At 36.3% G+C, this 25649-nt stretch overlaps 1 protein-coding gene across 10 annotated transcripts in view; it reads right to left on the bottom strand.

The window, feature by feature from the left end:
• MAPK8 (mitogen-activated protein kinase 8) overlaps positions 1-25649 on the bottom strand; it is a 123892-nt gene that overhangs the window by 11821 nt on the left and 86422 nt on the right. For 5 of the 10 annotated variants that reach the window (XR_003790555.1, XR_003790553.1, XR_003790558.1 and 2 more), the window contains exons 6-16: positions 23770-23935; positions 19983-20054; positions 18455-18637; positions 18009-18133; positions 17395-17458; positions 14445-14522; positions 6862-10070; positions 4546-4816; positions 2294-2460; positions 1878-1954; positions 296-389 (exon numbers count right to left, since the gene is read on the bottom strand). Coding sequence is in view for 2 of the 10 variants with exons in the window: in XM_029201102.1 (XP_029056935.1) it covers positions 9925-10070; positions 14445-14522; positions 17395-17458; positions 18009-18133; positions 18455-18637; positions 19983-20054; positions 23770-23935 (834 nt within the window). In the remaining 8 variants the exon portion in view is untranslated. Of the gene's footprint in view, positions 1-295; positions 390-1877; positions 1955-2293; positions 2461-4545; positions 4817-5445; positions 10076-14444; positions 14523-17394; positions 17459-18008; positions 18134-18454; positions 18638-19982; positions 20055-23769; positions 23936-25649 lie in introns of those variants that run through there. The other 5 variants (XR_003790559.1, XR_003790557.1, XR_003790554.1 and 2 more) reach the window with 5 other exon arrangements.

Here is a 25649-nt window from a genome sequence, read left to right as displayed (position 1 = left end):
AAAGGCAACTTACTAAAAATTGTCAAATTATGGATGAATCAACCATGCAATAGTGGAAAATTGAAAATCTAGGATTCTGCTCCCAAATTACTTCAAAAGTGTTTTAAAATTTGTGTTTGACTCTAAAGAAAAACTGGAAATTTTAAGTCTCATACTGAAAAAAAGGGAGTTGGCTTATTTTAAAAGACTGGCAAATGTCCCTTTTTTAAGAAGTTAGAATACAGTTTTAGGGATGTGTGTGTATGAAAGAGAGGCAGAGACAGAAAAACAGAGGGAGAGATATTCTTTGTTTTACCTGGCTGGTGGAATAACAGACCAGGCATGAACCGTGTTCACTCCACACAGTAAACAGGCTTCAGAATGGAGTCCACATAACCAGGCTCCGTGATCTGTGGGCAATAAATGGAGTCAGTAAGAATATCCCCCTCCTTTTGATGCAGGGCCCCAGCCCCCTGGAGAGTTCTCCCAGTATCCTACGTAGTTCCATCACAAAGGGACAGCAAGACGTGGCAGCAGCAGTGGTGGAGTAACTGTCATATCTACTTAGCTGGGAGCTGTCTCACATGAGACACTGTCCCTTTGTGACAGAACTGAGACTGAAGGACAGGAAGGGGCAGTCATGCAACCAGACAGCCGCAGACAGAAGGAGAAGAGCTATAAAAGTTACGTGAGTGCCAGCATCCTTGCTGGCATGGTGGGAGATGGACAGGGCTAGAATCAGGCAGGGGCCAGACCGTGTAGGGCCCTGTCTCCCATGGTAGAGTTATTTTTATTTGAAGGGATATAGGAAGGCATTCAAGTGCTTTAAATAAACAGACATGAATTGGCTTGCATTCAACAAGACTCCTTTGGCCCCTGGTGGCCAGTGGATGAATTTGGGGGCAGGAGGGAGTAGCAGCAGGGAATTTAGTCAGGGAACTACTGGTGTGGTCCAGGCCACGTGGAGTAGTGTTGACAGGCCAGAAGCTAGACAGTAATGGACTGAAGACTGAATGAGAGGTGAAGGGCAGACACTGTGCCCAGACCAGTCTTTCCAGAAGTGCAGATGTGAATGGGAGCAGAGAAATAGGGTGGTAAAGTGGAGGGGGCAAGGGAGAGCTTTTAAAGAAGGGGATTACTAGAGCATGCTTGTATGCTGCCAAGAATGATCCAGCAGAGAGGGAGAGACTGGTGAGGAAGAAAAGGCAATAATGAGGAGAGGCAAGTCTGAAAAAAGATAAGGAAAGTGGAGGGGTTGGCTTCGGAGAGAGGAGATAGGAAGATGGAGGACGGGGACACAGTTGAGGTAGGTTTATGGAAATGCATACCGAACTCTTTGAGAAGTCCTGAAAAATGATGAACATGCTTACCTTTAGTTAGCAGCCCCAGATTTATTTGAACACAAAACGCTTTATTCACATATGATTTCTCAGGCAGTAGAGCACAGTGGTTAGAGTGAAAACGGAGGCAGACTACCCAGATTCAGATCCTAGCCCCACTGCATTGTTGGCTGTGTAGCCCTGAGCAAGTTACTCAGCATCTCTGTGCCTCAGTTTGATCATATAATAGGAGGGGAGAGTAACAGTTCTTACCTCATAAAGTTGTTGTAAAAACTGTGAGCTCATACAGTCAAAGCACTTAAGTGCCTGGCATAGAGTAAGCTCTCCAAGAATACTGCTACTAATTCAATACAGAACTAGTGTTCAGTGCAACAAACTTGGGGCATCACTGCTAGGTATTGAGTCCTTGAAGGGTTTTAGGGAGGGCGGGGGCATGATAACCACTTTGGCAGCATGGTCTGTCCCTCCTCCACTTCCTCCTCCCTTTCTGGGCTCCATCAGCAGTCTCCTGGTACCTTCCCAGTTCCCTTCTTAATAACACCCTGGAGCATGACCTACCTCATTCTTTGCTGCACGCTGTCTCCCATTTGTCACTGCTCCCGGTGGAGGATTTGGTATTTAGTTCTCCAAGGCAGCTGGTAACAAATGGACGGGCCATATCAGAATCATCTTGGGAAGCTTGTAGAAAAACCATCCCCCTCATAGTTCTATTTCTGTATCAGAATCACCTTCTCCCTCTAAACCCGTCTGAGAAAACAGAGCCATCAAGAGTTTAGGCAACTTGCTGTAGGTGAGGCAACTAGTGTGAAGCCAGGATTCTACTTTAGGTATCTGGTGTCAGAGCACATGCTCACATTACTACAGCAATTTCATAGTGCTGTATGCAGTTTCCTTATGCCAGATTTTGAAGGCAGTGAATACTGGATTTCAGAGGATAGAAACGGTGTAGAAGGTAGTCCTAGTCATTAGCTTACCCAGACCAATATTGATTGAATGCCTACTTCCCAGTCATCGTGATCTAGGAGTAAGACAGGCTCTTCCATCCAAGGGATTCCAAGGCGAAGCATCAGTAGATTAGCACACAGGATGCCCTCACAGAACAAAAGGAAAAGACATACAGCACGTTGTTGTCTTGTATTCTCTGTGGAACAAAATGGGGAGTGCATGAACGAATAAATTAAAGGAAACATGCAATGGGGACATGAAATAAAAAGTCCTTGCAGAGAAAGTTTATCAGAGGAGAAATTATCAAACGTGGGCCTTCAGCAATGAGGATTTCAAATGGGCAAATGGCGGGAGTAATGTGCACAAAGATGTAAAGTATATGCCATGGAGGAGGTTCAGCTGGAATGAACTGAATGGCAGGAATGATATATGAAACAGAATCAAAACAATGTTTAATTCTGCTTCTCAGAAAAAACAACAGCAACAACCCTCAACACTGATTTTGAGGCATGTCTCTCAAGTGAGAATTATTCTTACCAACCACATGAAAATTGGGACTACTAGCGATGAAGAGGGTGACTTGGGGGTCAGCATGTATATAAGTTCTCAGATGGGGGACCACACAAAATTCCTCCCTTTCTCTGCAACATTTCTCCATTATCTTAAACCATTTCTATTCCTTTCCAAGGCTGAAGTCAACAATTATATTTGCTTTACACTAATTATTTTGATAAAAGTACACGAAGTAAATCATTTCAGCAGCCCTGTGACAGACTATCTCCCATCCTGTGACAGACGAAGCAGCACCAGGCTCAGCAAAGCTGAAATTTGTCCAAGGTTGCCCACTCTCTCCATCTGGAACTCAGGCTAGTCTGGATCCATAGGATTCAGTAGATCCCACCCTCTCCAGGACCTTGTCTCATTAAGGCACATGTGCTTTTAAATTCTCCCTTTTAACGTGTTCTGACCCCTCAATCTACCCCTCAAGACACTGTCATGTTTCTTTATATTTCCTGCCAACTTTTTGAAAGTACTGTTTTTACTACTGCTTCACTACCCACTCAATCCTCAGCAATCACAACTATGCCCCCACCTGTCCGGGTAACTCTAGCAGTCTTACTGATGTTACATCCAACAGGAATCCCCTATCTTTTCCCTCTGTCCACAAAATGACACTAGTGAAAATGGTGCACAGACCACACAAGGGGATGACGCAGACCTCACGAGGAAAGGGACTACAAGACCGGAGAGGTCTACAGGCAGTTAGGGAGCAATCTTTCCTTTCCTTCCACTCCTGAAATACTAAGTGGCAAGCTGATGCCATACATGAAGTGTGTTCTGTCATGAACTGTGATGTACAAACCGTAAAATACACTGAATATGTTTTCCCTGCACAATCTCTTGTGTGCTGACCAACTGGCCCCAAATGCTAATCTTGGCAACTTCACTTATGTTATGGCAATCTGAGTCCCCAATTTTCCATTCTCAATATGAACAAAGTATCTGGCTTCCCAGTCACCAATCTCCATGCCTCGTCTAACCAGACCTGATCCCACTGTCAGTGACCCTCGTAAAACAAAGGTGTGATCATATTAACTCCTCTTTCTCACAAACCAGTAGTTCCTACTGCCTTTAAAATGATGACAATTTCTTCAAAACGTTTCAATTCTGATCGTCAACTTTTCAGTCTTATCTCCCATCACATTCTCTCTTTACATTCACACACCGCCAGACCATTCCTCACTCCTTGCCTTTCTCTCTACCTAGGAATACCCTTCCTCTCCAAAAATGCCTTAAAAAATATGCCTCCTCTGCGAAACCCTCATTTCCTCTAATCAGTCCTTCCCTGTGTCCCTTCAGCATGGTCTTTGTTCCTCACACAACACTTACTTCAATCAGGCTGCCTAGACTCTGAGTGTCATCCATTTTTAGATCACTCCTCACTTCCAGCTTCTAACATAGGGTCTTAGACATATACGCACACATTAATTGATGGAATTAAATGAAATATATTACTAACTACCAAAGCAGGAAAAGAGACAACAGGATGTTGTAAATGAAATATGTTAGAAGTCTAACTTTACAGAGCATATTTGAAGTATCTTAGTTTCAAATGAAGTCCAAAGACACATTGGTGTATTAGCTATAAAAGCTAAATAAAAAAATTTCAAACCACAAAACCAGTACAAATCAATTTTCATTCACATAAAGTCAATGGACCTTTTGAGGAGCAACAGTAAAATAAATGTAGTACCTCAATTAACAAGAATGCATTACTTACTCCATTTTATTTGGTGTCACTAGGGTATTATGGCTGGGTGGAAATTAAATTAACTCAACAATCCACACGGATGTCTGCTCTTGCCACCCAGTCTATCACTGGAGGCCTCTTCCTTGACTGTGATGAGGCAGAGAGCACCAGGTTGGCAATCACATCAGCTGATGGAGCAGCAGTGGTCAGGCAGAAGCTTGGCCCAGGCTATCCTTTCCTCAGAGCAGGGAAGCATGAATGCAGGCGAGGGGGGTGGGACCCTCATGGATATGAGCGTTATCTAGAGCAAGAGTTGAGCAAGATGGAGGAGTGTCACCACATGGAGACTGGGCACATGCAGCGACAGACCCTGACACCCACATAGCAGCCTGCCCAGTGTAGGCAAAGAGAACACCTGCATGGCAAAGCTGGAAATGCGCTCAGAGCTGAAATCCCTGGTTTGTTTTGAAACAGATCCTTTTAAAATACTTATTCGTGCCAAGTGGCCATGGTGGCTGCTCTCTCACATGGTTACAAAGAACTATAGGTTAAGGGCATTGAAGCAAATTCCCTTTTTAAAATAATGTTTCTCTAGCAAGTTCAAACACCAGAAAAGCAAGAGTAGGTAAACGAGAAAACCAGGGTGATAGTTTAGCCTCTTCACAGTTTGTATAAAATCCAAATCTAGGGCTTCCCTGGTGGCGCAGTGGTTGAGAGTCTGCCTGCCAGTGCAGGGGACACGGGTTCGTGCCCCGGCCCGGGAAGATCCCACATGCCGCGGAGCGGCTGGGTCCGTGAGCCATGGCCACTGAGCCTGCGCGTCCGGAGCCTGTGCTCCGCAACGGGAGAGGCCACAGCAGTGAGGGGCCTGCGTACCGCAAAAAAAAAAAAAAAAAAAAAAAAAATCCAAATCTAAGAGACCTGCCCTAGTACCCCTTTGATCTCAATCCATAGGAAATCTTAAAATTGCCCAGAAGAACTTTTTATCAAAAATTTATATTTTGTTTTCAATGAAAAACTCTTAATTTCATAATTTTCATATCACTTTTTTCTTTTTTATTTAAAATATTATAACCAATTAACATACTAGATAACATTGTTTACATTCCAGTGGTGCATGTTTAATGACTAGGGCATGAATGATTAAAAACCACAATAATTATCTCAGCATTCCCTACAAAGTGCCCCATTTGTTTTGTCTAGAGGAGGGGAGAGGAGAGGGAATGGAACACAGGGAAGAGAGAGGAAATGAAGAAGGAATGGCATCATATAGGGAGAAAAGCAAATGTCAATTATGATACTTGGGTTTCAGGTTTCAAAACCTGTTGAACAGGATAAACTATAATGAGAAAATAGATGTCACAGTCCAGGTAGACAGCTAGTTCAGTTTAACTTCATCATTCAGCTAAAAGATTAAGAGCTTCTCAAAAATATACCAAATATCGGGCCTACAAAAGTAATTTATTTCTTCGTAAAATTTACTAAGATTTATTCCTTTTGTAAAATGTAAAGAATGGACTGATATCACGAGCAGGTTTCTACTTACAAAAACAGACAGTAATTATGTCCAACGAGCACATCTAACACCATACTCCAAGATACACAGTGAAAGATTTTACAGGTGAGTCTCTCTTACCGATGCAAGGTATATATTTTACATACTTACTGGTATTGTGTCGACACTGGCTATGAAGTATTTAACACACATTTATAATTCACTCAGTGAAGATCTAACAGTTAAGGGCAACCGCTTACTTGGGAAAGCATAGAAAATTAGTGTGAGGTAGTTCAATAAAAACCTAGTTTAATTTGTAAGTTATTGTGAGAAAAAAACATTGTGCAAAACTAATCCACAGGTAGTATTTCTCAGAAGTTTCAGTAACAAAGAGAATCTAAATTAGAAATGGCCAGAATGTGTTACTCTTACTAGACTCTCCTTAAGAGCACTTAACTAAGAGCAGTTAGTTTGAAATTAATTAGGACTTTTGTTTTCCTTACCAGTTTTCTAATCGTACCCCAAACTACACATTTCTGCTTCAATGCCCTTATACATCTTCATCTTGCTTGCTATTAAGGAAAAATTAGTTTCCTCTGATTCGGGAAAAACCTAAGAGAGATCAGTAGAAACAATGTTTCTAAACATTGTATACTAAAATGTAAAGGATCCGGAGGCAACATTTAAGAGGTCTGCTAATGACAGAACAGTAGTGTTTGGTTTTTCTACCGGTTAAGAGTTTACTGGGGTCATGGGGCATCATGCATTCACTATACAGCTAATGTGTGACTAATGAACAACACTCACAAACAAACTACAACAGTATTTTTGAAAATAGACTATGTTTTTACCTCAAAATGTTGTCCAGGCTTGTGCCTAGGCAACAATGAGTAGTTACATCTTCATAGTGTAGCACATACTGGCCGACAGTGTACACCAAGTCTTATCTGTAACCCCAAACGGCTTCACTTGCCTGCTGCTGCTTTCACTATCAGATCATCCATGTCCTCTTCACCTTTACCTTTTTAGACAACACAGCAGGATTAGCATGGAACAAAATAATGAAAGGGCTTATGAGAAAGTCTGCTGCTTTACATATAATCAAGCTTCTTGATATCGTTAAGGGGTTTGTATGGTAGCCTTTTCACTTAAGAGGCTGGCATTTCTCTTAGGAAGTCTGGTGTGAATGCACTGTACCTTTACCAACTTGGAAGAGTGCATACCAGGAGCAATCAGCAGCCGAGGGTGTGTAACAAAATAAGAACTGTTCAGCGAACAGTATGAAGAGTTGAGATGCTTTGTTTATGTCTATTATAATTAAGCAATCCCAACAACACAATCATTTAACAAATAGTTTATATTAGAGGGTAACAGAACAGTAACCAGGAAGAAATATGTAGAAAGAATTATTGTCTCTTTCCTAACCTATAAACAGTATATCTTGGTCAAAGTAATTTTCTGACAGTAAGACCATGGGTATATTAAGTATATAAAGTTGAAAAAACAAAGTTATAAGATAAGCAAAGTGGCTTTACGTAAGTACTGCTTGACAGAAATCTTATTTGTAAATTTCTTTAAAAAAATGTTTAAGATGTTTTTAAAGGTTCAAAATACAAAGAACTAGCACATTTTTAATTTAATACAGTTAAGAGAAGAGGGAAGGTTGTATTTAGCTATTGCATTTTTAAAAACCCAGGACACGCAACACTTAGACTTTGTTTTCAGGATATAACAAGTATTTTAGTCTACATGACTAATAAGAGTTGATTTTCTCTGATCAACTGAAACATGCTGGTTGGCAAGTGGGAGCTGGCATTTACAACAAACAATACTGTAACAACACTTGGTTTTCCTTGCTTAACCAAAATCTGTATCAAGAGATGGCTTATCAGCGAGGAAACAGAAAATAAGGGAATCTTCTGAGAGCATGTCAGTTGTTAAAGTGCAATAGTGAAATAATCTATCCTATAGAAATAAAGCTAGTTAACTGTCAAACTAATAAAAACTAGGAACACATTCATGCTCAAATTTCTTCTGAAATTGTAAATCCAATCCTGTTTCTACAATTCAAGAGGTGTTATAGTCTTAAAACTTTAATTTGCCTAATTAATGTACCCTGTCATATCAGTAGAAAAGGGGTTAATAAAAAGGCTGCCAACTTCAAAAGAGGCTAGAAATCATCACTTTAAACCATCAAAGACAAACTTACTATTTCAAAGCATATAAAATGGCTATTAATGTATTTTAATCCTAAATATTGCACATTAACAATGACCTAAAATACCTTACTCAAAACGAATTTTGCACTGAATATATGAATAACATGCCAAGTGGACTTTCAGACGCTGCACGTTGAGCCGCACCAGTTCTTGCTCCTGCTGGTCATTAATTCCATTGGGCTTTCTGCCTAGAACCTTTAGCTTACTTAAGTATGCACTTCCCAGTTCATTACATGAAATGCCTCTTGTTCCAAAAATAACAAAAAGTGCCTGGGGCATTACAGACAACGTATTTCAGATATAATGAGACTTCAATGACATTTTACTTAAGAAAAATTCAGTTATAGAGAAATAATTCTGCAGATATAAAATGTAAACAGTTAACATACAACTGTCAGGAGCAGCACCATTCTTACACTGTTCAACATCCACATTGTGTGTTTTATTGAAAATCAGGTATAAAAAAATTAAAGACTCAGACTAAATAACCACCAATTATGCCTGCTCTACTCAATGTGAAGAAACAGTCCTTAGAAAATGATATCCTATATATGGCTGTGTGCTACTATTTTCAGATGAACGGTATATTGCTCATTTTATACATCACCTACAGAAATCTAAGTAGGCTTTGGAACCTCCCAACAGCTAGTATAAATATGATTATGCCACAGGTAGAATCAAATGGCCAGAAACACCCTGAGAACTGGTGCTCAACTGACTGACACTCTAGAAACCAAATAGGTCCAAGGGCCCGAGGCTGCAGGAAAGAGAAAGACCAGACTCTAAATCATTGCTGGGACCTACAGCCTGAGTAGATTAACTCAGTGTATATAAAAACAGGCTCACAGCTAGTAAAGGTGAACCATCTGTTTATTTCCATTGAAATGTATTATTCATGAAGTATCCTCTTGACTTTACGTGATCATAAGCTTTGAGCATGCCACAAATTTGCAGAAAACACCATATTCTCTTACTTTACTTTTGGTGGGTAGGATGGGGGATAGGAGGGTGGTGGTAGATGCCCAACATCTTCAAAGACATGCTCTGAGTTATTCTACCATTTAGATGATGGGGCTTTTGCCAAAATTCATGTAGGGTTACCTACCAATTGTTGTAACTACATTAGAATTGGCAAGTAGCAAATATTGGAGGTTTTTTTTAACACGTTCATCATTTACAGTAGTTATTCCTGAATATAACTGGCTACAGGTTATTTTCCCTCACTCCTCTGGGGTTATTTCATTGATAAGCACATAACCCTAAAGGATAGCATCATGAACAAAACATTTGAATAAATTCTAATAAAAAAACTATAAAAATCTTAAATAATTCATGATATAGGCAAGTCACCACATAATAGTTGCTTTGATAAACAAAATCTTACAAATTCAGTAAAAAAAAAAATCAGCAGCATAAGATAAAGCAAATATGCAAAAATTTTAAACCATGATAAAATAATTAGGTTTACATTATACAGTTAATTACAGCAAAAATACAGTTTTGTTGCTGTTTTAAAACACAACTTAAGTTTTAAATTACATCACTTGAAATTAAGAAAAAAACTACTTTACTACAAAATGAATTCTATGTTTTTGAAAAATCACTCGAAAATAAGACCACTGAATTGTTTTCAAAGTAGTTCTATCAATGACTAAACAACTCCCCATCCCTCCCACCCCCACAAGGCCCAAGTAGTCATCTACAGCAGCCCAGAGGTCCAGCTGATGCTTCTAGACTGCTGTCTGTATCCGAGGCCAAAGTCGGATCTGTTGACATTGAAGACACATCATTGACAGACGATGATGACGATGGATGCTGAGAGCCATTGATCACTGCTGCACCTGTGCTATGAGAAACAAAACAGCAAATCAGTTGCAGACAGAGTTGCAGACCGAGCTACTTGTACTGTACTGACCACCTCTAGTGGTCAATAATTTTTCTTTTGGTTTTAAAAGGCTCACTAAAAATAATCACAAGTGATATTCAACACAACACTAACAAACACTTTTCACTGCCAGCTACGAGGTAAGAATTCTGAAAACGTCTGGTAACCTGTCCTTTCTACTAATTTGTTTTTCATTTTCAGTTCAGGACAAGAATTATTAAGTCCAAGCCATAGTTAGAAATGGTCCTACGGCAAGACTCATGAATTGGCTTCAGACTGTGTGTGAATAACACTTAATAATACATGCAAAACTGTCTGCATTGCATTTTGTTGGAGAGAGGATCTCAAAGGAATGTATGACTCAAAGAGTTAAAAACTACTGCCCTAATAAATGTAAATTGGTGCAGCCACTATGGAAAACAGAATGGAGGTTCCTCAAAAAACTAAAAAGAGAATTGCCATATGATCCAGCAATCCCACTCTTGGGCATATATCCAGACAAAAACTATACTTTGAAAAGATACATATACCCCAATGTTCACTGAAGCGCTATTTAAACAGCCAAAACATGGAAGCAACCTATATGTCCAACGACAGATGAATGGATAATGAAGATGTGGTACATATATACAATGGAATACTACTCAGCCATAAAAAAATAACAAAATAATGCCATTTGCAGCAACACGGATGGACCTAGAGATTACCATACTAAGTGAAGTAAGTCAGAAAGAGAAAGACAAATAACATATGACATCACTTATATGTGGAATCTAAAATATGACACAAATGAACTTATCTATGAAACAGAAACAGACTTACATAGAGAACAGACTTATGGTTGCCAAGCAGGAGGGGGTGGTGGGGGAGGGATGGATTGGGAGTCTGGGATTAGCAGATGCGAACTATTGTATATATGTATAACTGAATCACTTTGCTGTACACCAGAAACTAACGTAATGTTGTAAATCAACTATACTTCAATAAAATAAATTTTAAAAAAAACTACTGCCCTAATAAAAAATGCTCTATGATATCTTCTCACTGTAAAGTCCAAACAATCCTTCTGGTACATCTTGTTTTAAAGCAAAAGCCAAGACGAAGATGAAAATCATTTTAATTCAATGGATCCTCAGTTCAACTGCCCCATTTGTTTACGTGACTTGCCAAGCCACACAAGTGCCCCAGTTAGGTAAACTCAGGTCTTGTTATTTCAGTTCTAGTAAGTACTTGGTAAATGCAAATATAGACTTATTAAACACGAAAGTAGGGGGAGACTGTTTCCTTTACCAAAAGTATAGCCTAACAAGCATTTCCTGGATTTTAAAAAGCAACAGGAATACTTAACCTATAGAAAAATCCTCTCAAGAGGGTTGGGTCAGGAAGGGAAGGGAATGACACCGTGGGGTTGGGAAAAGTTAAAGGTGATTCATGCACTAGGTAAGTGCTTTTGAACTACATGAGCACTAAATAAGAGTCATTTCAAATTTGAGTATATTAAATAACGCAAGTTATACAAAAGTTCCTAAGAACACATTCATGGAATAAAAACCAATGGTTTTCAAACTGAGCAATAAGAATAGGGGTGAGTTTCAGGGACCCAATGATGTTAAAACTAAGCAGGTTGAAAAGCACTGTTCCAGAACGCAGCACCTCATTGTTTGAAATTATCCCTCCTTCGTGTCCAATGACAAGCAATAAAAACACTTAAATATGAAAGGTCCTCCGAAAACTTGTCTTCAAATCTAACAATGAAATAGCTAGGGAATGAGAATAGGCAAATCTTTAGGGCAGTGGGGCAGGGACTGGGAAACAGAAAGGAATGGAACCACAAGGGATAGAGCAGGTGATGGCAGGTACACTGGGAAAGAAAAGCAGACTGGGTACTTCAGGCCTAATAGAAGAGAGGAAAAGGAGAAATGTGATAACCTTCTATACCCAAGAACCCATTAGGCTCCCAGCCAGAGTGAAATGAAGATACTAAACTTTTAAAAGTTCAATTGGTACACTACAGAATGCACGTTTTCTGACTAAAGAGTATACAACATTATGGCTAGCTTCAAAGACCTGTACTGAAACATTCAAATCATAAAAGGGTTCTATATACTTTTTCATGCCTCTACTTCTTTATCCAAATTTTATTTCATCCAAATTTTTTAATCTAATAAAAATCATTTTTTTCTCTTGAATTTTTATTTAAACATCTTTATTGGAGTATAATTGCTTTACAATGTTGTGTTTTAAATGCATCATAATTAAACAGTTAACTTTTTAATCTGAAAATCAAATACCTAAGGAAAAAAAACTTGTTTACTTCTGACCTTTAAAGTAATATATTGGGTTGGCCAAAAAGTTCATTCGGGGTTTTTCCGTAAGTTACAGAAAAACCCAAACGAACTTTTGGGCCAAGCCAATAGTAAATTCTCAATATCCGGACAGCAATAATATGGAAAAATCTTTAATTTCAGATATCTGGGTCATTTCCCTCTCAGTGACTCTACACACTCAAAGGTATGCAAAATCATTTTAGTATTAGCCAAACCAAAATAAAGATAAGAGGCAATCCAGAGGGAAAAATATTTACTTTTTAAAATCAAGTCGAAATGGTATTGTGATTATCTGATATTCTGAGTCATCAAATACTTACCTTCTGTTTTTGCATATAATCAAGAACTGAATATTTTTATAACAGATTAATTTACTAACACTCTTCTTTGCCAGCTATAACTGAGAATCCAGAAAATGTCTAGAAACTTGCAGTCCTGTCCTTTCCACTGACTTATTTTGTAACCAGAGTTAAGTGTTGTCTAGGATTCAAATTTTTCACTTATAAATTAAGAACAAACACAACTGCTCTATCTATCTCACGAGATTATTAAGTTTACTCAAACATTTGACACTTAGGATGTGCCATTCACTAGGACAGTATGCTAAAGTATAAAACTTCCCTAATAATGGACTTTTCAAATTCCATTCAAGCCTCCATCATGAACAATTCACTTATATGACTACTGTATATCAATACAAAGCTAATTAACTGAGTTATTAAAGCGTTTATAAGATAGCTTTTGTTACAGCTAATTGTAGGTAAAAAGCTGTTGAAACCAATTTATGTTTTCAAGAGGATCTATATTAAAATTTGGAAGACTGCATTCTTGATCAAGGTTTAAAAAACAAAGAATTAAAAGAACTCAAAATATAACCAAAAATGTCATAGGAAGCTACAAAAATTATTTAAACAAATATATGTTTATAGTACAACAAAATGGGCACCTGAAACTATACCTATATATCTTACTTCATTGATGCTAAATATGATATCCTTTTTTTTCTTAGAATGTGTAAGAATTTTAGAAGGATTAAAATGGCATAGTTTCATGCAAATTCAAGACCTACCTGTTGAAACCTTACTCAGCCTTCAAGGCTCAGCTCAAATTTAACCTCTTCCCTAAAACTGCCCTATTCTCTGTTGCCAGCCATATGGGATGCTGGAAAAACCATGCCCTCTGAAGTTACTGATAAACACGGCTTCAAGTATTGCTTTTCTACACAAAAGATTTGTAGTCTTACATCATTTAATTTTTCTAAACTTGTTTCCTCATCTGTAAAATGTGCACAACAACCCCTTCCTCAGGGTTCTGGGGGGCTGAATGAAACAAAGTACAAAAACTATCAGTGTCTGTCATGTAGTATGTACTTAATATGTACATGTTACCTGTCATTTAACTTTTCCTTTAAATTCTTTATGCTTTAACAAGTACTAAAATTTAATATAAGATGAGCTTATGATAAAAGAAAATGTTTAACTCCTGCAAACCAATGTTCTTAAGAGCTAGAATACCTTCTGACAGCAGTTTTAATGCTACTGCCTTAAACAAATCAAAAATACCAAAATGAGAAAGAGGTATCATGTACAAAATTGGCATCCCGTACAGAATTTTGCCATGAAGTTTTAGTTTATTTATCCAAAGTAAGGACTGTTAAATCACAGAAAGGTCAATATATTGAATTGTGATAAATTTCTTCTTTAAAGACAACAATGCCAACAACCACCAAAAAACGTTTTAAATTTCTGTTCTTCAATGGGATGTCAGTATCAAAGAAAAAGAGATGCATTTTATGAAGTCAGTTACTGATATACTAGTACAATGTACTGATAGAACAGTGTACCAATGCTTTCAAATTTGCCACAGAAATTGTATTCCTTATACTTAATAAACTTTGAATACGAATGGTACTAAGTATGGAAAGAACTGAAGGTTTCAGGCCACTGAAGACTACAACACAAGAAGTAAACTGTAATCTTAACTAAGCTTATATTGTAACCAACCTAAAGGAGAGGGTTGCCCCCGTATAACTCCATTCTTGGTTCTCTCCTCCAAGTCCATAACTTCTTTGTATATCAATTCTGAAAAAGAGGTGAACAAAAACTTTTCAAAGTCTGAGAGGCAATCTCCCAAGATATGTATGTTTTAAGTAAAAAATTTTTGCACACACTAAGTACTTCGAATGGTGTTCTTGCAATGGCAGAGGGTCCAGAAGTGTCAGCCTAAGATTCAAAGGTGTTAATAACAATTTCTTGATCCTCAACCATGAGTTATACTGAAAGAAGCAAAGCCTCTGCTGTAATATTCCAGAAGTTGGATTAAGATAGAGCTGGGGTTAGAAGCTTTATCTTTTTTACTCCACCAACACTTTGTACTATACCATATCATTCTGTACAGCAAATGCTAATTTAATTCTCTCAGTAAGGGCTTGAATCAAATTTGTCTTTAACTTCTATTTCCTGAGCCCTGGCATTGTACCTGGTACACTGTAGGTACTTACCCAGATATCTGTTAAAAGATTTAAATGCAAGAGTACGTGGAACCTTCTTTAATCAGAATAGAATATAAAAATATTTTTATTAAAGGAAAACAATCAGGTAACTATACTTTAACTCCTTCTGAGTTGAAGCATGGCATGCTATGACTGTCAATAATTTCTTCATGAGAATCTTGGTCTTTAACTAGGCTTCTGGACAGTGGGTGGACTGCTGGGAGGACCACTCCAACTGAAGAGTAACACCAGATCCTGCCCTGCAGTGTACGTGCCTCCTGCCCTGTATTCTTCTACATGATCCTGATGTCAAGTGTGATGTGCCTTATGAGTCTGAATGCTGACTTAAGAAGAACCTTCTGGTGGATCCTAACATTGCCATTATTCATCATCATCTCTGGGTCATAAAATCCTTTGAGAATTGTATAAAAGCAATGAACCCTCTTCTGAGAAAAATGTATAAACAAAAATTGTTGCACAGAATTTCAAGGAGTCTGTAATTCTTTACATTAAACTTTCAATAAATGATTTCTGATCACAGGGTATGGCAACATTTATGTTGATAATAAGGTAAAACAAGTGGATATGTTGGGATGAACAAGAGCTGGAGACACCTAAGTTTGCTTGCGATGGTAACCTACTTGGGCTGGGAAGAAGAAAAATAGCAAGTCTTGATAGAGGAAAGAATGGGAGATGCTTTTCTTTAAAGAAGCAAAAAGGAATGATAGGCATTCCGGATAGGAGGATTAAAAACAGAGAGAAAATACTCCTTTGGAAAATGGGACTGAGGCAGAAGAACCAAAGCTAATCAGGAGTACTAACTAGACAAAGCAATCTGTAGTTAATGGCTTTGGCAATGAATTTTTCTGTTATGATGCTAAAATTCTTAAGCAGATCTTGAAAAAGGGAGTTTGTAGGTAATTACTAAACGGCATTTGGGACTAGGAGAAAAAGATACAGAATAAAGATAAACATGCTTACAGTAATCAAAAATCCCAGATATAACCATATACAAATGAAAATACAATGTTTCACTGATTTTAAGATGTACTTTTTTCACAGTTTAATATCTTTGAAACTGGGTTGCATCTATAATCAATCGTGCAGTACAACTGGCATTGTTTCTTCTTTCTTAGTGGTACATACTAGTGTGTTTTACAATTGGTGGCCTATTAAGATTCCATGAAATACCATAAATGTTTATTGTAAATGTAATGATATATAAAAATATCAGGTTAGATACTTTAATACATACTCTGATCTATAGTTTCTATACTCCTGTATATTACATATATAGATGCACTAGGTGCTACCCAATTCTATCATTCTGGTGGGCTCTACAGAGTCTAACTGTATGTCTCCCAAAGTCGACTTAGCGAAAACTAATCTCTGGTTATTCCTAAGAAGAAAGAATCAAATTCATTCCTCCCAAATAAATCTGTAGATGGATTACATGCTCCGGTTTATACTGTTGCCTTCCAAGTATTTAGGTTCTTAGCTCTTAATAACATGTCTTCTGTCTACCTGATTTTAAGTGACTTGTCCAAAGTCATGTAGTTACAAAAGTGGTCAAAATATAAAATGACAACAATATAAATGGAGGCAAGCAGGATCTAAAAATTACCTGGCTGAACTGTCCCAGGGAATCTTTTAAAGAAAGAAATATTTTAACATTGCCATGACTTTCAAAGCATTATTAATGTTCAACCAAAGTAAAAAAATAAAATAAAACTATTAGATACGCAAAGATTAAAAATTAACTCACTCTGTTGGTGAGGGTGGGGGTAAAAGAGACATTCCCATAAAATGCTGATGGAAGTGTAAACTGCTACAATTTCTCTGGAGAGTAATCGGAAATAACTGAAAAATGTCCTTTGGCCCAGTGAATCTCCTTGTAGGATTTTTCTTACAGGCATGTTCTCAGATGTGCACAAGAACACTGCAGAGTTGTGTGTAACAACAGACTAGACACAACTTAAATGCTCTTCAAATGGTTGTTAGATACAGAACCCTGTGACACAGGCGAACAGCAGATCACTAACTGGCTATTAAACCAAATGAGCCAGGTATATGGAGCAAGAGAGAATAATCTCTAAAATATACGGTTATATCAACAAAGCAAGTGTGCACTGTATACAACCATACGTGATTAAAACAGGGTGGGAGAGGAGAAGGGGGAGACATCAAACACACAAGTTTGTATTTTTGTAGACTATGGAAGAACATAAAAGTTCCAGAAAGCACAAATGTGTCTTTGTCTGGGGTGGGGAACAAAGACACTGGGATTAAGTCAGTGAGGGAAGGAGACATACTCTCTACTTTTGTAAAAATATTAAATCATATTATTAAATATCAGTTACGAATAATAGAAAATATCTTTCATTTCCCTAAAATGATGAATAAATCAACATAGAAAGCCAGAGCTCTTTCAGCTTCATCTTAAAGAATCTGGTGAATGTTACCTTTCCACTCTTCTATTGTGTGTTCCCTTTCATCTAACTGCTTGTCAGGTATCTTTGGTGGTGGCTGAAAAACAAGGCAACAATAATTGAGTCAGTTTATTGGGAGTATATAAATTGTTTACAATTATTTGAAATGTTAGCCAGACAGAAGGCTTGGAAAAATACATCATTAGGCCAAGATTGATCAATGATCAACACTGATCTCGCGTAGAGAGAACAGTGACAGGAAAAAAGATGTTTAGCCGTCTTTTTTCTTTTCTTCCTGTTTTTGAAATGGTCACATTTTATTTATATCATAGAATTGTGCTATGCTTTGGATATAATAATTTGTTTACAACTAAGTTAAGATGTTTTCCAAAAGTGCTCAACATTCTAGCTCAGCATACAAGGTATCACGGCAAAAAGGCAAGAAACAGTGGGGGGGAACTTTATTTTGTGTAGGAGGTACTTGGATATGTTCATTCTCTTAAGAAACTTTTCATGCAAAAACAGAAAAACACCATCATCATTTATTTATATTTTTATTTAAAATTTTAAGATATCCTCCAAACCTAACTTTAATTCTAACTCTAAGGGTACAATATAGTCTTCAAACATTAAAGAAAAGAACTTACAGCTTCTGCTTCAGAAGGATCATACCAGACGTTGATATATGGGTGCTGGAGAGCTTCATCTACAGAAATCCTTTTAGATGCATCAATTACCAGCATTTTAGATAACAAATCCCTTGCCTGACTGGCTGCAAAAATAATGAAACGTTAATGTACACGTATCTCATAAAAGCTTTAAAATTATCAATAAATTTCAGAAACTTGAAATTATCATTTATTAAAAAATGTTTTAAACAGAATAGATTTACTATAAAATTAGGTCATACATATGATTAAAAAATATAAAATCACAAAAAAATAACTAAAAAGAACTAAAACCTCACACTGTTCCATTACCCAGAGACAATGTATGTCCCATGAGAATATGAATATACCCTCATAAACCCCCTCCACAACCACCCACCCACCCCCCCACAATGGAATTAAAGATATATGTTTATAAAAAGTACCTTTAAGTTTATTGTGTTCCGAGTCAGCTGGGAAAAGTACATCAGGGAAGAGTTTCTCAAAGCTATATCCAGCATATTTAGGTCTGTTTTCAACATAAGTCCTTACTGTTGGTTGTAGTTTCTTCATGAATTCAGGACATGGTGTTCCAAGCTGTTCAATAACTTTATTCCACTGATCAATATCTAATATCAAGTAGCTAAGAAAAAATACTGTGTATCTAATGTTCAACATATTAGTCATATCCATATTAAAATAAGAAAATGGCAATTTAAAAATCCTAAGAAAGAATGTGGCAGTTATAAATCTTACAGCCACCTTGCAAAAGGCAATGATTGTAGGTGGACAAAAAGGATCAGTAAACAAGCTTTGTTAACCTTATTTATTATGTGCATGTGTGTGTCTACTAATTTTATCATAAAAATGGAAGCTTAAATTCTAAATTCTTATATTCTAAATACACAAATTCTAAATACAAATGATAAGTGGCTCAAAGAAAAATGACAATTACTACCCATAAGGACTCTAAATGTAAACTGTACATAATTTTAGAATACAAAATTTGCCTCTCCTTCCAGCTTATCAGAAAATGTGAATGCATTTCCGAGAAGATAGGAAATATTTATTACATGTCCTGCATTTTTTAAGTTTTCTACACTAACAGAAAAGCAGTAGCAATAAAAATGATGGCATTTCCTTTTGCCATTCTTTGTTCAGCTTATGTTAGTAAAATTTTTTTAAAGCTCTGAAATTTAAGAAAATGACTCAGTATTTTGGTTAAGGTGTAAGGTTAGAATTCTCTGGTCTCTTTCCTTCCAATCTTTAGCGTTTACACCTCAAACTCCTCCCGGTGGACTAAGACCTAAAACTTTCTTATTGTAACCCAGTGAATATGGTTTTTCCCATTCCTCTTCCTAAAACAATTCTAAGTTTCACTAGCTGATAGACACATAACAGATCACTGTTATTACAAAGATTAGCAGTCAGTCAGATGAACAAAAATCATGACCCAAATCTACTCATCACCATGTAAAATTATTACTGCTGAAATTCTCAGATGAAAATATCAGTATGTTATGTTGAGTAATGAGACAATAACCAAAAGACATAGAACACACAGCACATTAACAAAAAAGGAAGTGGGGAGGACAAAACAAAAGGATGACCAGAAGCAACAGACAATTCCAAAATTCATATTATGTCCTAAGTACTTCTAGACTTACTCAAGTGTATAATTATTAGAAAATTTAATACAAGCCATGACTTCTGATTTAGGTTAAATGAATCAACTCAAAGCCAGCAAATAATTGTGGATAATTAACCTGAGCAGTTTTCAGAATTAACATATGAAACAACAAATAAATTAGGGAAAGGAAAGTCTAAGTCAAATAGCAGGTGGTATTTTGAAAGAGTAATTTAACAATACTTTCTTATTAGGGAGAGACAAAATACATTATACCTGACCAAGCTGAAGTGCTGTCATACATTTTGACCTTTAGAAACTACATTTTAGGCCAAAGATAAGGATACGATCAGTACCTGGGAACAAAACACCACCTTTGATCATTTCTCCCATGATGCACCCAACTGACCAAATGTCAACTGAAAACAAAATGCAATGACATTAACATAAAGATTTTGGTTAAAATAAAAAAATATATATAAACATTAAAAAAAATCACACACACCATGTATACTTCAAAATTATAGAAAGCAGTATAAAATAAAAATGAATGACAGTGAATGTGCTCTAACTACCAGCAGAGACTGTATTTCCTACTGCCAGATGCAGCCTACAAACATTTCAGCTTCGTATCTCAACAATTTTTGAACTATAACAGCCACAAACTTTACGTCTGTTTAAAAAAACCCACATGTATGAATGTACACTATATTCATTTTCATTAGAAAACATAAGGAAGTTCATCACCTAACTAATTAAACTGCTGCAGCAGCACAAGGATACAGTCCCTTCCTGGAAAGAGGATTTTGTGGCAAACCATTTCTCCCATAATGCACCCCACAGACCATAAATCCACTATATGTTTGCAGCACAAAAGAAGGAAAAGCAAAGCAAAAGGTCGTTAAAATCAAAGAAGCATAATATGACTGCATTATATAAAAACTGCAAAACATCACCAAAAGAAAAAAGTGATTTTAATTTTAGCTAATGGAATAATTTAAAACACAAAATATTTGTCAAAAGGCTTTGATTCACAAAAGCAAATGTGAAGTGTGGCGTTTTAACTACATATCTAATTTAAAGTGAGAGCTATGCACAGAAATCACATAATTTAAAAAACCTACACATTTTGCCCCTGAAAATTTATTTATAAAATATGAAAAAGAACCAAACACAAATCTTATAAGTAAGGCTGCAAATGTACATGAGGTAGCAAAATTTAAAAAATAAAATCTTTGTACTATTTTGAGGTTCAACTGTGCATTATACTCTCTCTTTAAGTCAAATAAAAGAAAAAAGCATGAGCAGAAATAATCTAGTATATTAAAATACTTAACAGAAACAATGTTTCTATGAATAATTACAGTTTAAAAGTTAATCTAAAGCTCTTCAGAAATTTTCAAGTTGGAGTTAATAAATTCGTTTTGAGAGGTGCTATGTTTACTCTGAATTGAAGGTCATTTTTCTCCTTGGCAACACCGTGCTGCATTTACTCTACTATTCCAAAAGGAACAAGTGCATAGAGAACGAACAAATAATCAATTAAAAAAACTTAGTAAAAGAAGTATATTTCATGTTTTCCACCTAAAGTGTTTTAAACCCATAGAACCAAAACGCTTTTGGTTTAAGAAGTTGGTTTTGGCTGAATACAGTATGAAATTTCCCACAGATTTATTATCTACAGAGTCTCCTAGTAGACTTACTGACCCTTGCCAACTTTAATTTTTTTCTTTTTTTTTGTTGGCCACGCAGCATGCAGGATCTTAGTTCCCCGACCAGGATCAAACCCGTGCCCCCTGCGGTGGAAATGCGGAGTCTTAACCACTGGACCACCAGGGAAGTCCCATGACCCTTGTCAACTTTAAATGAGAGCTCTAGTCAATACTGAAAAGAATCTGCTAGACATAGAAATGGGCAATTTGAGGACCTCCACCTGTTTCATTAAAACTAACCACATACCCTGACATTTTATATCTTTGGGTTTGAAAATCAGACAAAAAGAGTAGGTGCTTGCAGTTTAATACAAGAGGAGAATGAGCAATTTGAAAGGAAAGCTTTAGAAACTTGCATTTGTTTTTGAAGTTTGAAGGCCCCAATTCTCTAATAGCAAAAGAAGAAAAGGGCAGGAATAGATGTTAGAAATATATCCTTTACCAATACAGGAGGACTTGGGAACTTAAAGTCAGTACTTTCTAATACACTCATAAGGAGACTGCCAGTTCATTACAGAATTTTAGGAGCTAGATTAGGAACAAATTTTAGAAATCCTGTGGAACTAAAGTTTCTCTAAAATTTCACATTAAAATACATACAAATCTTTTTACATTTATGGCATAGTTCAACTTTCAAGAATAAAATTTTAGAGGAAAAGTTAACATTCATAAATCAGTTCAGAGAAAAATTTTTTCCAGGGTTTTCATTTTTTGGCAAAAATCTATGAAAATAATTTTTCCCTGTGGACTTTATAGAGAATAGCAAGCTTTAGTTAAATATTCAGGACACAACTTATGTACATAATCTTAAGAAAAACATCTTAAAACAGATTTCAAAAGCTGCAAGCATGAGAGAAGATATTGTCTGGGATAATGAAGACTTTCCTCAGAATATGATAAGCCTGATTCATACATAAAGCAAGTTTTACAGGGTCTAACTGCTCAGTCTATTTGGCAGTTTAAATATATTCCATTATCTCACACTTTACAAAAAGCTTTGAGCCGGCTTTCAATAAAAGACATATAAAATAAAGTTGTTAAAACAGGTGGGGGTGGGTGAAAGGTGTTAATAAAAGGCAGAAGTTCTTATGTTTAACCTTGCTGGCTAATGTAGTTATCATAATTAAGCATTACATTTGACTCAGTTTCCTGGGGCCCAAAAAAAGAAAAAAAAAAGGCAATAAGGTAGATCTATATAATTCTTACCTAAGAAAGGAAAGCATGTCAATTCTTTACATGACAGTTATTCTTGGTGCTAATTTCTGGTAGGGAGCTCCCAAGATCACAATTATAAGAGAGAGTGCCACATTATACATTATCTGTGACAATCAATGGTTTTACAGCAAATACAAAAACAATCTTCACGCCGGTCACTTAAAGCAGCAATTCTCAAAAAAAAGAGTCTAATACTAAATCTAACTCACTGGGTTTTACAGGGTATAAGGCAATTTTAGATAAAGAGTAAGACAACAGCATGTTTATTTAAGAACAAAAGAATAGTAGTAAATATTTAAAGTGTTTTTAATGAGCTCAGAAAAGAAAATTAAGCTAAAATCCTCAGTTCAATGTTATCTTTTATAAAAAAGAATCCCAAAAATTGACTTGATACAGTTTCCTGATTCAAAGTGAACTGTTGTTTTAGATTCTTTGCTAGAAAAAATGTCTAGGTCCTATTCTAGTAAGTATTTTGGATTAAGTTACCACATTTAAAAAGTTATAGTTTAAGTCAATAAAATCCTGTGTAGACTTATTCATCTCTTAAATGACTGAGATTCAACAAAATTTCTTAAGTATAAATATATGTATATTTATGCATAATTTTTTTTAAATTCATGAACTACATGCCTGATAATGTTCTTCAACCTTGATTCTAATGCTGATACATATAATTGACTATACTCGCACATAATAATGCCATTTCTTTAAGGCTGGACACAAGGTCTTTGATGAAACATTGTTTTCTCTGAAAGGCAACCTTAAATTAATTATCCATCAGCTATGCAGAATGGCTTTATTGCAGCCCTTAAAGTTTGCACTAAGTGCTACTGCTATTAACTTTAATGTCAAGTGTGCAAATATCATTAATGCAAACTTAAGATTTCTTGAACCCATGTTAGAATGCTCATTTTCAAGTTACAGGCAAGAAAATGGTACATATTCTGTTACAGGGGCCATGGCAACAAATTCTTTTTCTAATGGTAGTGTTGATGATTATGTATTTGTATTTAAATAAACAGGGGCCCCAAGTTTTTCCAAACATTTATGACAGAATTTGTAGTTACTTTCAAACTCTTGATAAACATCATTTCATACAGCGATACATTTAACTCTATGCACTTCAATTTAAGTATTTACATAAGAAATGTGATAAACAAAAGCAAATAAATCAGAACAGTAATTCAAGTAAATAGTGTTTGCTGACCGTTTTCTTTGTAGCCCATCCCTAGGATGACCTCAGGTGCTCTGTAGTAGCGAGTCACTACGTAAGGTGTCATCATAAAACTAGTTCCTGCAGTCCTGGCCAGTCCAAAGTCAAGAATCTTCAAAGTGCAGTCTGATTTTACTACTATATTACTGGGCTTTAAGTCCTTCAAAAATAAAAATTAAAAAAATGGCTGCTATGACATAAACAAATATTTTGCAGTCCACAAGTTATGAGATCACTTATAAAACAATTCATGGTTACTGTTCATTTTTCTCACTGTTATCACTGAACAGATTCATCATAATAGGCAAATCTGAGAAATTAGCTTGATGGCATTTTTAATTTATGAATATATACAGTTATTAGAAGTTAGTAATGCTTTATTTGCTAGAAATTATGATTAGCTAGAAACTTTCAATCAAGTGGTGTGAAAGCAATTTGGAAAGGCATCTCAAAGCTCATGTAAGAACTATTACAGTAAAAGTAAGAGAGAATCATAAAGTTAGCATTTATATGCACTTGTATACTAAATTACCAGCTTTTAAAAGATCCCATTTTAAAGTCAAAACAAGCTTTATATAGATACTATATACCAACAATGGGCCATTCTATGTCAACCCAAGCACATGTCACTTGACCTTTCAAACTGGCAGATGTTCAACTCTAAAGGATCGAAGTCAGTCCTTCCATCACTGATTTCCCACCCGAAATCGTACAGATTTGTTCATAAAATTTTTGACTGCCAGCTGAGGTAGGACACCATTGTCTTGGTGCCACTAATCCATAAAATTACTTGCTGTTGATGCTACCAAATGATGTCTTTGTGAAGAATTTCCCACCTGAACCCAACCTCAAGGAATTCTGTGCTACGATCATTAAAAGGCAGCAGCATAAACACTCATGGCTTCAAGTTCAACCCATGAACTTGTTAGCTCCCATGAATTCTATTATGAACCAAGAGACCAAAGAAAGCAGGAGTATGATTCACATACATTGAATACCAGTGATTGATGTAACACAAAATAAAGCTGGCCTGAAATAATTACTTTTGTAATGTCTATATCCAGAGAAGCATGTATGCTGTCTTTAGCATATTTTGATATGCAATCATGGATGGGTTAGGCGATATGTAATCTATAGGTTTTATCAAATTAAAAATAGGTATCAACAGGTTTATTGAAACAGAAAATGAAATTTTTCATTATTGCTATCCTGTAAATACGTTGTCACTATTTCCAAAATACCTCTGCAAAGTAACACTGCGTGTTCAAAAATAAATATTATGAGCCTTGATACTATTTCAATGTCTATAGTGTTGGTTAGTGATTAATGGCTCTTCATACTACTGCATTCTAGTCTAGAAAGAAGATTTCAACCTTAAACACTTTATTTTGGAAAGATTAAGAACAAAATGCAATTTTTAAAAAATAGACATCTTGTTAAGGAAAAGAAACTGTCAAAAAAGAATATCATCTGAAATTCATCCTTGCATATCAAGATGTACCTTTCTACAGATGTTTAAGTTGCGTTGCTATCTATACCTGTGAAGAATAACTGAACTTGTATGAATGTGTGACAGAAGTAGTGGACTAACAATATTCCACCTTCTCTCCCACATTTTTCCAGCCTGTGATTAATTCTAGTCAATGGGATGTGAGTGGGAATCAAGAATAGAAGGGCCAGTGCATAACATCCTTTTGTCTCTTGCCCTGCTTTGGTGACTAGTAACATTCTAGATATTGAGCTGCTGAGCATCTATGTATGGCAGAGTCCTCATCCCACTAGGACCTGTACTGGACACATACTATGGGAGATAAACCTTGGTTGTGTTAAGCCACTGAAAACTCAAGTGTTTATTTGTTAATAACCTAGTTGTG

Source organism: Monodon monoceros, unplaced genomic scaffold (genome assembly GCF_005190385.1).
Source record: "Monodon monoceros isolate NGI ecotype Baffin Bay Population unplaced genomic scaffold, NGI_Narwhal_1 Super_Scaffold_4, whole genome shotgun sequence".
In the NCBI taxonomy this organism is placed as follows: Eukaryota; Metazoa; Chordata; class Mammalia; order Artiodactyla; family Monodontidae; genus Monodon; species Monodon monoceros.
This window is presented reverse-complemented; position numbering and strand designations above follow the sequence as displayed.